The sequence below is a fragment of the Oncorhynchus mykiss genome, chromosome 11 (genome assembly GCF_057628025.1).
Source record: "Oncorhynchus mykiss isolate SJ-2025 chromosome 11, ASM5762802v1, whole genome shotgun sequence".
NCBI lineage: Eukaryota > Metazoa > Chordata > Actinopteri > Salmoniformes > Salmonidae > Oncorhynchus > Oncorhynchus mykiss.
Window position 1 is genome coordinate 86,297,194 of NC_143032.1, and position 12,776 is coordinate 86,309,969.

Genomic DNA, 12,776 nt, shown 5'->3' on the forward strand with positions numbered 1-12,776 from the left:
GGGCCAAACACACCTTATCTGAGGCAATCTCTAGGAAGGGATGTTCCCAAGGAAGACTGTCATGTAATTATATTGTGACTAATTGAGTAAATGCATTCTTGTTTTACAGTGTCCTTTTCTAACTATACTGTGTATGCTTTAACATTGATCGCCAGGATGATTTGTATCTCTTAATAATTGCATAACGGCGCAAATTAATCTGTTCTTTATAGTCAGAGGTGATAGAGGCTTCCATCTTGCCTCGATTCCTCCAGAGACACACAGGGACTGTTGTATTTATTCACATAATAAATGGGAGTCAGATTGAACGTAGTTTTATTATATTCAACATCATTTCTACACCCTTACAAATGGTGACACATCCAGTCGATGGGGATTTTCACCACCACACCTCCCGATGTCATCTCTCAGCCCACCGCTAACCTGCAGACAGAATCACAACAGACTCAATCAGTCAACCAATATTATCAAATCAAAGTTTGTCACGTGCCCTGAAAACAACAGGTTATTGGCCTTACAGTGAAATGCTTACTTACAGGGTCTAACCAATAATGCAAAAAAGGTAGTAGGTGAACAATAGATAGGTAAAGACATAAAAACTACAGTAGAGAGGCTATATACAGTAGAGAGGCTATATACAGACGCTGATTGAGGTAGTACGTACATGTAGATTTGGTTAAAGTGACTATGCATATATGAACAATATTTGAAATGTTGAATTCAGACCAACCTGGTAAACCTCATTGCCCCTCGTCTGATGTTGAATTCAGACCAACCTGGTAAACCTCATTGCCCCTCGTCTGATGTTGAATTCAGACCAACCTGGTAAACCTCATTGGCCCTCGTCTGATGATGTTTAATTCAGACCAACCTGGTAAACCTCATTGGCCCTCGTCTGATGATGTTTAATTCAGACCAACCTGGTAAACCTCATTGGCCCTCGTCTGATGATGTTGAATTCAGACCAACCTGGTAAACCTCATTGGCCCTCGTCTGATGATGTTTAATTCAGACCAACCTGGTAAACTTCATTGGCCCTCGTCAGATGATGTTGAATTCAGGAACAGCTCTATGTATCGCTCTTCTGCAAAGAAACAGAAAACGAGTTCAGGGTAGGAGGACCACGTTTAGAAAACACAAAATATGGGACAGCAGGATGATTTTGCGGTGTAGCCTACATGAATACAAAACAAATAACTACAGGTTACAATTTTTTTTTATACTACAAACACCACAATATATTTTTTAATTTCATCGATAATAAAAATAAAATAAAAAAATGCAATTCTCATTTAACAAATTCAACAGACTCGTAAACTGCCCTAGGGGCACCAGGGAAACCACACGCAGCTAGTTCTGTAGGTTATTTTCATTTAAATGGAGGCATTAAAACTGAAGGCGGATTCAGGTAATTCGGTGAACCTCAAGACTCCTGTGAATGTGTTTTAATACTAACAACAAAGTCAGGTACGTTGTGTTTTAATACTAACAACAAAGTCAGGTAAGTTGGAAGCTTGTGGTTTTGTAATAAAAAACAGGGAGTAATGAAGTGATCTACGGGACTTTAAAGAGTGACTGACTTTATAAAACAACGAATCCCTTGAAAAAACGTCCAGTGTTCAGTATAAGAGTCAGACATTTAGTCTAACGTGAAAACTGACTACAAAGTCTAACATCGGTTAATGTTGGTCATAAAAAGTCAGTCTAAAAACAGACCTACCATTGTGTTTTGATCTGATGTCCATTTGCTCACTAACAGCTGTGACGATTGCTCTCTATCCAATAGACAGACCAGACGTTTTTACTTGAAAAATACTGCGCCAAAACAACTACAACATCCTCGGCAAAAAACTTGAACATTTATTACGGATTTCTTAAATGATCTTAAGAGTCATTCTGGGGATTTTGAGGAAGTGAAATCGGCTTCAGTATCTCATGCGGAACAAACATCATAAACCAAAACACGGAATTGGTCAGAAAACACACCTTCAAGACAGAAATCAACTTTTTCTAATGAGCAACGGAAAAAAGCACGTTGATGATGCAGAAACCAGAGACCACATTTTTTTTGAAAATCTGGGAATATTTGTCCAAGGAAATATTTCTCGTTGTTGTCAGTGAATGTAAAACAGTTAGGAGGGGAGAATTCTAAAACGGGATTCTGGGAAGTAGAAGCAACGACGTTGAACGAGCAACTAATGAGCAGAGACTCACAAATCATGATAAAAAATTACTTTCAGTCTAATACGGTTGCTTTTGGGAAGTAGGCTCGTTTACTCACGGTCCTCTGCAAGTTTAGCCCAAAAAGGATTTGACAAATGTGATTGGTTGACGATATGACATTGGCCTACGTCTCATCTTGCTCAGAATATCAGACAAAAGGCCCACACAATCCAGGACATGAATCTCAAATATAAAATATTTTGTTTTGTTTAACACTTTTTTGGTTAATTCATGATTCCATATGTGTTATTTGTGATGTCTTCACTATTATTCTACAATGTAGAAAATAGTAAAACTAAAGAAAAACCCTGGAATGAGTAGTTGTGTCCAAACTTTTGACTGGTACTGGAGACAGACGTACGCATGTGTGCCTTGTCCCGGGTCATGGCTGAGACGGCGTCCTGGTGCGATGTGAAGTAAACATCAGCCTCTCCACTGGCCCTGCCGTCTGGACCGAACTCCACCAGAATCCTGGACAGCGCTAGAGGAGAGAAGAACTGACAGAGCAATATCTACCTGTTACACAAAGTCATTGTTTAGTTAGTTAGTTAGTTAGCTAGCACGGTCTCGCTCTGAGACGGCACGGTAGTGGAAACCATAGAGCAACACCTGAACGATGTCATTTCCTGTGGCTTGGAAGGGCAGTCCTCTCATGTGAACAAAGTGTTGGGGCAGAGAAGATACCGGAAGAGACCCTGAAACAAACAACAACAACAACATCCATCTAGACATCTACCCTCTGTTCATTTTCATCACAGAAGTCCAATCAATGCTAAAAAGACATGACACTACACATTTTAAGTAAACAGTCTGTCTCACCATGTCTAGGAGGCTGTGCTGCAGGTCTGTCTGTCTGTCTGTCTGTCTGTCTCACCATGTCTAGGAGGCTGTGCTGCAGGTCTGTCTGTCTCACCATGTCTAGGAGGCTGTGCTGCAGGTCTGTCTGTCTCACCATGTCTAGGAGGCTGTGCTGCAGGTCTGTCTGTCTCACCATGTCTAGGAGGCTGTGCTGCAGGTCTGTCTGTCTCACCATGTCTAGGAGGCTGTGCTGCAGGCCTGTGTGGTTGACTCTGTCTGGAGTTTCTGCCCTCTTCAACAGACTCTGTCTTCTTCCGACCTCCGATCTCACTCCTCCTACTGGGGAACACCTCGATGTACCTGGTGACACAGTCACACAGTCAGGACACGCCCCCGGTGACACAGTCACACAGTCAGGACACGCACCTGGTGACACAGTCAGGAAACGCCCCTGGTGACAAAGTCAGGAAACGCCCCTGGTGACACAGTCTTACTGTCAGGACACGCACCTGGTGACACAGTCAGGACACGCCCCTGGTGACACAGTCAGGACATGCCCCTGGTGACACAGTCGATCCCAGGCTGTGTAATGTTGAGTTCTTAACCTTCTACAGTCTAAGCAGAGGGGGGGGGGGGGTTGATCCCAGGCTGTGTAATGTTGAGTTCTTAACCTTCTACAGTCTAAGCAGAGGGGGGGGGGGGGGGGTGATCCCAGGCTGTGTAGAGGGGGGGGGGGTTGATCCCAGGCTGCGTAATGTTCAGTTCTTAACCTTCTGCAGTCTGAGCAGAGGGGGGGGGGGGGGGTTGATCCCAGGCTGTGTAGAGGGGGGGGGGGGTTGATCCCAGGCTGCGTAATGTTCAGTTCTTAACCTTCTGCAGTCTGAGCAGAGGGGGGGGGGGGGGGTTGATCCCAGGCTGTGTAGAGGGGGGGGGGGTTGATCCCAGGCTGTGTAATGTTGAGTTCTTAACCTTCTGCAGTCTGAGCAGAGGGGGGGGGGTGGGGGGGGTTGATCCCAGGCTGTGTAGAGGGGGGGGGGTTGATCCCAGGCTGTGTAATGTTGAGTTCTTAACCTTCTGCAGTCTGAGCAGAGGGGGGGGGGGGGGGGGGGGGGGTTGATCCCAGGCTGTGTAGAGGGGGGGGGGGGTTGATCCCAGGCTGTGTAATGTTGAGTTCTTAACCTTCTGCAGTCTGAGCAGAGGGGGGGGGGGGGGGGGGGGTTGATCCCAGGCTGCGTAACGTTGAGTTCTTAACCTTCTACAGTCTAAGCAGAGGGGGGGGGGGGGGGGGGTTGATCCCAGGCTGTGTAGAGGGGGGGGGGGTTGATCCCAGGCTGTGTAATGTTGAGTTCTTAACCTTCTACAGTCTAAGCAGAGGGGGGGGGGGGTGATCCCAGGCTGTGTAGAGGGGGGGGGGTTGATCCCAGGCTGTGTAACGTTGAGTTCTTAACCTTCTACAGTCTAAGCAGAGGGGGGGGTTGATCCCAGGCTGTGTCATTACCGGCCGTGATCGGTAGTCCCATAGGGTGGGTACACAATTGGCCCAGCGTTGTCTGGATTAGGGGAGGGTTTGGCTTTACTTAACTCATGGCGGGCCGGGCGCCTGCAGGCTGACCGTGGTCGTCAGTTGAACAGTGTTTCCTCTGACACATTAAGCGAGCAGGTGTTAAGAAGCGCGGTTTGGCAGGTCATGTCGTTTCCGAGGACACATAACTCGACCTTCACCTCCCGAGCCCGTTGGGGAGTTTAGACAAGATTGAAATTATGAAAAAGGTATTTGATCCATAATGTATGGCACTAAGCTATTTTACCTTTATTTAACTAGGCAAGTCAGTTAAGAACAAATTCGTATTTTCAATGACCTTGTCAGTACCTTGTCAGCTCGGGGATTTGAACTTGCAACCTTCTGGTTACTAGTCCAACGCTCTAACCACTAGGCTACCCTGCCGCCCCAAGGCTATTTAACTGGGCAAGTCAGTTAAGAACAAATTCTTATTTACAATGACGGCCAAAGCCTAAAGACGCCGGGCCAATTGTGCACCGCCCTATGGGACTCCCAATCACGGCCGGATATGACACAGCCTGGTTTCGAACCAGGGACTCTAGCACTGAGATGCAGATGCCTTAGACCCGCTGTGCCACTCGGGATCCCAAAAACAAAGGAGGGACCAAGTCCATATTAATGAGATGTTGGAGGAACAGGTGTCCACTCACTGTAGCTCTAGATTAAACTCAGAGATTTTGATGGAGATTTGTTGTATTATGCTAATTAGATTATGCTAATTAGATTATGCTAATTATATTTCAGCAGAAATCAACTCCAGAGGTTGAAGGTATGAGTGTTCCTACCGGTTTCCGATGACCTCTCTGTCTCTGGTCAGGGCCTCGTCAGCCTGCTCCTGGGACAGGAACTGGACATAGGCCTCCCCTGAGTTCCTTCCTCTGTGGTCTGTCACTAGAGTCACACCGTCCTCCGTCACATCCAGACCTGTAAAGACCAGCAGCTTTATGCCTTGGTTGGGGACATGATAGCCTGGTTCCATACTGGAGTCATTCTATTCTGTTACTTTACATGTGTGTATTCTTGTGTATTGTTAGATATTACTGCACTATTGGAGCTAGGAACACAAGCATTTAGTTACACCCGTAATAACATCTGTTAAATATGTGTATGGACCAATAACATCTGTTAAATATGGACCAATAACATCTGTTAAATATGGACCAATAACATCTGTTAAATATGGACCAATAACATCTGTTAAATATGGACCAATAACATCTGTTAAATATGGACCAATAACATCTGTTAAATATGGACCAATAACATCTGTTAAATATGGACCAATAACATCTGTTAAATATGGACCAATAACATCTGTTAAATATGGACCAATACCATCTGTTAAATATGGACCAATACCATCTGTTAAATATGTGTATGGACCAATAACATCTGTTAAATATGGACCAATAACATCTGTTAAATATGGACCAATACCATCTGTTAAATATGTGTATGGACCAATAACATCTGTTAAATATGGACCAATAACATCTGTTAAATATGTGTATGTGACCAATAACATCTGTTAAATATGGACCAATACCATCTGTTAAATATGTGTATGGACCAATAACATCTGTTAAATATGGACCAATAACATCTGTTAAATATGGACCAATAACATCTGTTAAATATGGACCAATAACATCTGTTAAATATGTGTATGGACCAATAACATCTGTTAAATATGTGTATGGACCAATAACATCTGTTAAATATGGACCAATAACATCTGTTAAATATGTGTATGGACCAATAACATCTGTTAAATATGTGTATGGACCAATAACATCTTTTAAATATGGACCAATAACATCTGTTAAATATGGACCAATAACATCTGTTAAATATGTGTATGGACCAATAACATCTGTTAAATATGTGTATGGACCAATAACATCTGATGTGCTGAAACCACTCTTATGATTGACATGCCCTACAAGAAGAGTTGGCTACAGCCCTTACGGTATGAAACCCGACAAGGAGGGACACGACAACCACGTGTGTGTTCTGTTATCAAACTAAATCTGTTAAAGTAGAGGGTGGTAAACGGGGCCCGTTGGGGCAGAGGGTGGTAAACAGGGCCCGTTGGGGCAGAGGGTGGTAAACGGGGCCCGTAGGGGCAGAGGGTGGTAAACGGAGCCCGTTGGGGCAGAGGGAGGTAAACAGGGCCCGTTGGGGCAGAGGGTGGTAAACGGGGCCCGTAGGGGCAGAGGGTGGTAAACGGGGCCTGTTCAGGGGCCCGTTGAGGCAGAGGGTGGTAAACGGGGCCCGTAGGGGCAGAGGGTGGTAAACGGGGCCTGTTCAGGGGCCCGTTGAGGCAGAGGGTGGTAAACGGGGCCTGTTGGGGCAGAGGGTGGTAAACGGGGCCTGTTCAGGGGCCCGTTGAGGCAGAGGGTGGTAAACGGGGCACGTTGGGGCAGAGGGTGGTAAACGGGGCCCATTGGGGCAGAGGGTGGTAAACGGGGCCTGTCCAGGGGCCCGTTGAGGCAGAGGGTGGTAAACGGGGAATGTTCAGGGGCCCGTTGGGGCAGAGGGTGGTAAACGGGGCCTGTTGAGGCAGAGGGTGGTAAACGGGCCTGTTCAGGGGCCCGTTGAGGCAGAGGGAGGTAAACGGGGCCCGTTGGGGCAGAGGGTGGTAAACGGGGCCCGTTGAGGCAGAGGGTGGTAAACGGGGCCCGTTGAGGCAGAGGGTGGTAAACGGGGCCTGTTGGGGCAGAGGGTGGTAAACGGGGCCCGTTGAGGCAGAGGGTGGTAAACGGGGCCCGTTGGGACAGAGGGTGGTAAACGGGGCCCGTTGGGGCAGAGGGTGGTAAACGGGGCCCGTTTGGGCAGAGGGTCGTAAACGGGCACGTTGGGGTAGAGGGTGGTAAACGGGGCATGATGGGGTAGAGGGTGGTAAACGGGGCCCGTTGGGGCAGAGGGTGGTAAACGGGGCCTGTTCAGGGGCCCGTTGAGGCAGAGGGTGGTAAACGGGGCCTGTTCAGGGGCCCGTTGGGGCAGAGGGTGGTAAAAGGGGCCTGTTGGGGCAGAGGGTGGTAAACGGGGCCCGTTGGGGCAGAGGGTGGTAAACGGGGCCTGTTCAGGGGCCCGTTGAGGCAGAGGGTGGTAAACAGGGCCTGTTCAGGGGCCCGTTGGGGCAGAGGGTGGTAAACGGGCCCGTTGAGGCAGAGGGTGGTAAACGGGGCCCGTTGAGGCAGAGGGTGGTAAACGGGGCCTGTTCAGGGGCCCGTTGAGGCAGAGGGTGGTAAACGGGGCCCATTGAGAAAGAGGGTGGTAAACGAGGCCTTTTGAGGCAGAGGGTGGTAAACGTGCCCGTTAAGGTAGAGGGTGGTAAACGGGGCCTGTTCAGGGGCCCGTTGAGGCAGAGGGTGGTAAACGGGCCTGTTCAGGCAGAGGGTGGTAAACGGGGCCCGTTGGGGCAGAGGGTGGTAAACGGGGCCTGTTCAGGGGCCCGTTGAGGCAGAGGGTGGTAAACGGGGCCCATTGAGAAAGAGGGTGGTAAACGAGGCCTTTTGAGGCAGAGGGTGGTAAACGGGGCCCGTTGAGGCAGAGGGTGGTAAACGGGGCCCGTTGAGGCAGAGGGTGGTAAACGGGGCCCGTTAAGGTAGAGGGTGGTAAACGGGGCCTGTTCAGGGGCCCGTTAAGGTAGAGGGTGGTAAACGGGGCCTGTTCAGGGGCCCGTTGAGGCAGAGGGTGGTAAACGGGCCTGTTCAGGCAGAGGGTGGTAAACGGGGCCTGTTGAGGCAGAGGGTGGTAAACGGGGCCTGTTGGGGCAGAGGGTGGTAAACGGGGCCCATTGGGGCAGAGGGTGGTAAACGGGGCCTGTTCAGGGGCCCGTTGAGGCAGAGGGTGGTAAACGGGGCCTGTTCAGGGGCCCGTTGAGGCAGAGGGTGGTAAACGGGGCCTGTTCAGGGGCCCGTCGGGGCAGAGGGTGGTAAACGGGGCCTGTTCAGGGGCCCGTTGAGGCAGAGGGTGGTAAACGGGGCCCGTTGAGGCAGAGGGTGGTAAACGGGGCCTGTTCAGGGGCCCGTTGAGGCAGAGGGTGGTAAACGGGGCCCGTTGGGGCAGAGGGTGGTAAACGGGGCCCGTTGGGGCAGAGGGTGGTAAACGGGGCCTGTTCAGGGGCCCGTTGGGGCAGAGGGTGGTAAACGGGCCCGTTGAGGCAGAGGGTGGTAAAGGGGCCCGTTGAGGCAGAGGGTGGTAAAAGGGACCGTTGAGGCAGAGGGTGGTAAACGGGGCCCGTTGGGGCAGAGGGTGGTAAACGGAGCCCATTGAGGTAGAGGGTGGTAAACGGGGCCTGTTCAGGGGCCCGTTGAGGCAGAGGGTGGTAAACGGGCCCGTTGGGGCAGAGGGTGGTCAACGGGGCCCGTTGGGGCAGAGGGTGGTCAACGGGGCCCGTTGGGGCAGAGGGTGGTCAACGGGGCCCGTTGGGGCAGAGGGTGGTAAACGAGGCCCGTTGAGGCAGAGGGTGGTAAACAGGGCCCGTTGAGGTAGAGGGTGGTAAACGGGGCCTGTTCAGGGGCCCGTTGAGGCAGAGGGTGGTCAACGGGGCCCGTTGGGGCAGAGGGTGGTCAACGGGGCCCGTTGAGGCAGAGGGTGGTAAACGGGGCCCGTTGAGGCAGAGGGTGGTAAACGGGGCCTGTTCAGGGGCCCGTTGAGGCAGAGGGTGGTAAACGGGGCCTGTTCAGGGGCCCGTTGGGGCAGAGGGTGGTAAACGGGGCCTGTTGGGGCAGAGGGTGGTAAACGGGGCCCGTTGGGGCAGAGGGTGGTAAACGGGGCCTGTTGGGGCAGAGGGTGGTAAACGGGGCCTGTTCAGGGGCCCGTTGAGGCAGAGGGTGGTAAACGGGGCCTGTTCAGGGGCCCGTTGAGGCAGAGGGTGGTAAACGGGGCCTGTTCAGGGGCCCGTTGGGGCAGAGGGTGGTAAACGGGGCCTGTTCAGGGGCCCGTTGAGGCAGAGGGTGGTAAACGGGGCCCGTTGAGGCAGAGGGTGGTAAACGGGGCCTGTTCAGGGGCCCGTTGAGGCAGAGGGTGGTAAACAGGGCCCGTTGAGGTAGAGGGTGGTAAACGGGGCCTGTTCAGGGGCCCGTTGAGGCAGAGGGTGGTCAACGGGGCCCGTTGGGGCAGAGGGTGGTCAACGGGGCCCGTTGAGGCAGAGGGTGGTAAACGGGGCCCGTTGAGGCAGAGGGTGGTAAACGGGGCCTGTTCAGGGGCCCGTTGAGGCAGAGGGTGGTAAACGGGGCCTGTTCAGGGGCCCGTTGGGGCAGAGGGTGGTAAACGGGGCCTGTTGGGGCAGAGGGTGGTAAACGGGGCCCGTTGGGGCAGAGGGTGGTAAACGGGGCCTGTTGGGGCAGAGGGTGGTAAACGGGGCCTGTTCAGGGGCCCGTTGAGGCAGAGGGTGGTAAACGGGGCCTGTTCAGGGGCCCGTTGAGGCAGAGGGTGGTAAACGGGGCCTGTTCAGGGGCCCGTTGGGGCAGAGGGTGGTAAACGGGGCCTGTTCAGGGGCCCGTTGAGGCAGAGGGTGGTAAACGGGGCCCGTTGGGGCAGAGGGTGGTAAACGGGGCCTGTTGGGGCAGAGGGTGGTAAACGGGGCCTGTTCAGGGGCCCGTTGGGGCAGAGGGTGGTAAACGGGCCCGTTGAGGCAGAGGGTGGTAAAGGGGCCCGTTGAGGCAGAGGGTGGTAAAAGGGACCGTTGAGGCAGAGGGTGGTAAACGGGGCCCGTTGGGGCAGAGGGTAGTAAACGGAGCCCATTGAGGTAGAGGGTGGTAAACGGGGCCTGTTCAGGGGCCCGTTGAGGCAGAGGGTGGTAAACGGGGCCTGTTGGGACAGAGGGTGGTAAACGGGGCCCGTTGGGGCAGAGGGTGGTAAACGGGGCCTGTTGGGGCAGAGGGTGGTAAACAGGGCCTGTTAAGGGGCCCGTTGAGGCAGAGGGTAGTGAACGGGGCCTGTTCAGGGGCCCGTTGGGGCAGAGGGTGGTAAACGGGCCCGTTGGGGCAGAGGGTGGTCAACGGGGCCCGTTGGGGCAGAGGGTGGTCAACGGGGCCCGTTGGGGCAGAGGGTGGTCAACGGGGCCCGTTGGGGCAGAGGGTGGTCAACGGGGCCCGTTGGGGCAGAGGGTGGTCAACGGGGCCCGTTGGGGCAGAGGGTGGTCAACGGGGCCCGTTGGGGCAGAGGGTGGTCAACGGGGCCCGTTGGGGCAGAGGGTGGTAAACAGGGCCCGTTGAGGTAGAGGGTGGTAAACGGGGCCTGTTCAGGGGCCCGTTGAGGTAGAGGGTGGTAAACGGGGCCTGTTCAGGGGCCCGTTGAGGCAGAGGGTGGTCAACGGGGCCCGTTGGGGCAGAGGGTGGTCAACGGGGCCCGTTGGGGCAGAGGGTGGTCAACGGGGCCCGTTGGGGCAGAGGGTGGTCAACGGGGCCCGTTGGGGCAGAGGGTGGTCAACGGGGCCCGTTGGGGCAGAGGGTGGTCAACGGGGCCTGTTGAGGCAGAGGGTGGTAAACGGGGCCCGTTGAGGCAGAGGGTGGTAAACGGGGCCCGTTGAGGCAGAGGGTGGTAAACGGGGCCTGTTCAGGGGCCCGTTGGGGCAGAGGGTGGTAAGCGGGGCCTGTTCAGGCAGAGGGTGGTAAAAGGGGCCCGTTGGGGCAGAGGGTGGTAAACGTGGCCTGTTCAGGGGCCCGTTGAGGCAGAGGGTGGTAAACGGGGCCTGTTCAGGGGCCCGTTGGGGCAGAGGGTGGTAAACGGGGCCTGTTGGGGCAGAGGGTAGTAAACGGGGCCTGTTGAGGCAGAGGGTGGTAAACGGGGCCCGTTGAGGCAGAGGGTGGTAAACGGGGCCTGTTCAGGGGCCCGTTGGGGCAGAGGGTGGTAAACGGGGCCTGTTCAGGCAGAGGGTGGTAAAAGGGGCCCGTTGGGGCAGAGGGTGGTAAATGTGGCCTGTTCAGGGGCCCGTTGAGGCAGAGGGTGGTAAACGGGGCCTGTTCAGGGGCCCGTTGGGGCAGAGGGTGGTAAACGGGGCCTGTTGGGGCAGAGGGTGGTAAACGGGGCCTGTTGGGGCAGAGGGTGGTAAACGGGGCCTGTTCAGGGGCCCGTTGAGGCAGAGGGTGGTAAACGGGGCCTGTTGGGGCAGAGGGTGGTAAACGGGGCCTGTTCAGGGGCCCGTTGAGGCAGAGGGTGGTAAACGGGGCCTGTTCAGGGGCCCGTTGGGGCAGAGGGTGGTAAACGGGCCCGTTGAGGCAGAGGGTGGTAAACAGGGCCCGTTGAGGCAGAGGGTGGTAAACGGGCCCGTTGGGTTAGAGGGTGGTAAACGGGGCCTGTTGGGGCAGAGGGTGGTAAACGGGGCCTGTTCAGGGTTCCGTTGAGGCAGAGGGTGGTAAACGGGGCCTGTTCAGGGGCCCGTTGAGGCAGAGGGTGGTAAACGGGGCCTGTTCAGGGGCCCGTTGGGGCAGAGGGTGGTAAACGGGCCCGTTGAGGCAGAGGGTGGTAAACGGGGCCTGTTCAGGGGCCCGTTGAGGCAGAGGGTGGTAAACGGGGCCTGTTCAGGGGCCCGTTGGGGCAGAGGGTGGTAAACGGGGCCTGTTGGGGCAGAGGGTGGTAAACGGGGCCCGTTGGGGCAGAGGGTGGTAAACGGGGCCTGTTGGGGCAGAGGGTGGTAAACGGGGCCTGTTCAGGGGCCCGTTGAGGCAGAGGGTGGTAAACGGGGCCTGTTCAGGGGCCCGTTGAGGCAGAGGGTGGTAAACGGGGCCTGTTCAGGGGCCCGTTGGGGCAGAGGGTGGTAAACGGGGCCTGTTCAGGGGCCCGTTGAGGCAGAGGGTGGTAAACGGGGCCCGTTGAGGCAGAGGGTGGTAAACGGGGCCTGTTCAGGGGCCCGTTGAGGCAGAGGGTGGTAAACAGGGCCCGTTGAGGTAGAGGGTGGTAAACGGGGCCTGTTCAGGGGCCCGTTGAGGCAGAGGGTGGTCAACGGGGCCCGTTGGGGCAGAGGGTGGTCAACGGGGCCCGTTGAGGCAGAGGGTGGTAAACGGGGCCCGTTGAGGCAGAGGGTGGTAAACGGGGCCTGTTCAGGGGCCCGTTGAGGCAGAGGGTGGTAAACGGGGCCTGTTCAGGGGCCCGTTGGGGCAGAGGGTGGTAAACGGGGCCTGTTGGGGCAGAGGGTGGTAAACGGGGCCCGTTGGGGCAGAGGGTGGTAAACGGGGCCTGTTGG

General features: G+C 54.6%; 1 protein-coding gene across 6 annotated transcripts in view; it reads right to left on the minus strand.

The window, feature by feature from the left end:
- Nucleotides 1–298: 298 nt before the first annotated feature.
- Nucleotides 299–12,776, minus strand: part of grsf1 (G-rich RNA sequence binding factor 1) — a 47,852-nt gene continuing 35,374 nt past the window's right edge. Inside the window, exons 5-10 of one of the 6 annotated variants that reach the window (XR_016484742.1) lie at nt 5,368–5,506; nt 3,254–3,381; nt 2,833–2,918; nt 2,585–2,720; nt 921–1,084; nt 299–423 (exon numbers count right to left, since the gene is read on the minus strand). Coding sequence is in view for 2 of the 6 variants with exons in the window: in XM_090191285.1 (XP_090047411.1) it covers nt 1,029–1,084; nt 2,585–2,720; nt 2,833–2,918; nt 3,098–3,381; nt 5,368–5,506 (701 nt within the window). In the remaining 4 variants the exon portion in view is untranslated. Of the gene's footprint in view, nt 424–730; nt 1,085–2,584; nt 2,721–2,832; nt 2,919–3,042; nt 3,382–5,367; nt 5,507–12,776 lie in introns of all 6 variants that reach the window. The other 5 variants (XR_016484741.1, XR_016484740.1, XR_016484743.1 and 2 more) reach the window with 5 other exon arrangements.